The 1,996-nt window shown below is 38.9% G+C and overlaps 1 protein-coding gene across 1 annotated transcript; it reads left to right on the top strand.

Annotated features, from left to right (window-relative positions):
• The first annotated feature begins 765 nt into the window (after nt 1–765).
• Nucleotides 766–1,536, top strand: LOC141134283 (olfactory receptor 6F1-like). The gene has a single exon (XM_073623860.1). It carries the CDS (start codon nt 766–768, stop codon nt 1,534–1,536), a length of 771 nt encoding a protein of 256 aa, XP_073479961.1.
• The last annotated feature ends 460 nt before the right edge of the window (nt 1,537–1,996 follow it).

The following is a 1,996-nucleotide window of genomic DNA, read 5'->3' as shown; positions in this document are numbered from 1 at the left end:
CAGTATTTGTAGCTGCTGACTTTTGATTTTTTTTTTTAATGGGAACCCCTCTTTAACACTAGGGGCGATCAAGGGGTTACCTGTGTTCCCTGTGTGTGTTTCTACCTGTAGGGGGAGGGGACTGACCTAGAGGAAATGACAGATCGTGTTTCCTAGCTATTAGGAACACATGATCTGTCACTGCTCACAGAGCAAAACAGGGATTTGTGTGTTTTTACACACACGTCCCTGTTCTGCCTCTCATGCCCCCCGATCCCTCGTGGCTGGCGGTCATCGCGACAGTCGGCCATGAGCATCGGCACCCCCCCCACAGTGCAGGGGCCTCCGTCAGCGCACGCGCCCCCTATCCCACTTAAAGGAGCTGAGGTATAGCTACAACAGCTCGGCGGAACGTGCCGACCTGCCGCAGTATAATGACGGCGGCTGGTTGGCAAGCGCTTAAAGAGTTTTTGTACAAGTCTCTCTGTCTGTAAAAAAAAACACCTCATGCTGTTTTTTTTTTAATATACAAAAATTGTGTGCTATTACTTAAGAATTTGACATTATTCTTTTAATAATTATCCATGTCTTCTATATTACAGTAAAATTGGGAAAATGTCAGACAATAAGACTGAAGTGATGGGATTTATTCTCCTTGGATTTCCAGACCTTCACCTATTTCAGATTCCGGTCTTCCTTCTTTTCACATTGATCTATGCATCAACAGTAGCTGGAAATGCCTTCATAATTGCCATGGTAATGAATAGCCATCATTTACATAGCCCAATGTATTTTTTCCTCAGTCATCTTTCAGCATGTGACATTTTAATCAGCACAAATGTGGTACCAAACACACTTCATGTTCTATTAAATAACTCCACCTATATGTCGGTTCAAAGCTGCTTTGTCCAGTTGTATTTTTTTGGTTCTTCCGCCATTATAGAAAATTGCCTCCTCTCTGTGATGTCCTATGATCGGTATTTGGCCATCTGTGACCCGTTGCACTATGCCTCCATTATGGCTTTCCCTCTTCATTATTATCTTGCTATTTGGTCTTGGTCAATGGGTTTCGTAATAGCCATTATCACTAATTTCCTTCTACTTCAGGTTCGGTTTTGTGGTCCAAATGTCATCGACCACTTCTTTTGTGATCTTCCTCCTCTGTTGGGGATTTCCTGTTCAGATTCATCGGCCGTGCAAATAGCGGTGTCAGTGGTGGCTGGGGTGATTGGGCTTCTACAGTTATTGTTTGTTCTTGTAACGTACATTTGCATCTTCAAAGCCATCTTCCAAATTTCAACCACAGCTGGGAGGAAGAGAGCTTTCTCTACCTGCAGTGCTCATTCGTCTGTTGTATGTACATATTATGGATCACTTATTTCTCTTAATTTAGTGCCATCCAAAGGGTATTCTTCAAACTTAAAGAAAGCCTTATCAGTTTTGAACACCGTGTTGACTCCTTTATTCAACCCCATCATATACAGCCTGAGAAACAAAGAATTACAGGAAGCCCTACGCCAGCTGACATTCTTAAGAAAACATTTCAAAAAGAGTTGACAATTCAGTTATAAGAAATAATATCAATAATTGTATACTTGAAAGCCATTCTTTTATATACATATTATAGATATGATAAAAGATAACTTTATTATAGAATTAGCTTATAAAATAAAATAAATAATTGCTTACTTTATTTATCAGCAGCCATAGTGAAGATGCTATTTTCCGTATGTGTTGTATTTTTTTTGTTTCCATCTAGTTGCTTATAGAGTAAACTACTACAGTGCCTTGAAAAAGTATTCATACCCCTTGAAATTTTCCACTTTGTGTCATGTTACAACCAAAAACGTAAATGTATTTTTAATTGGGATTTTATGTGATAGACCAACACAAAGCTGCACATAATTGTGAAGTTAAGGGAAAATGATAAATAGTTTTTTTTTTTTTTTTTTACAAATAAATATGTGAAAAATGTGGGATACATTTGTATTCAGCCCCCCTGAGTCAATACTTTGTA

The sequence above is a fragment of the Aquarana catesbeiana genome, linkage group LG03 (genome assembly GCF_042186555.1).
Source record: "Aquarana catesbeiana isolate 2022-GZ linkage group LG03, ASM4218655v1, whole genome shotgun sequence".
Classification (NCBI taxonomy): Eukaryota; Metazoa; Chordata; class Amphibia; order Anura; family Ranidae; genus Aquarana; species Aquarana catesbeiana.
Note: the sequence above shows the minus strand (reverse complement) of the source record. Positions and strands in the feature narration are given on the sequence as shown.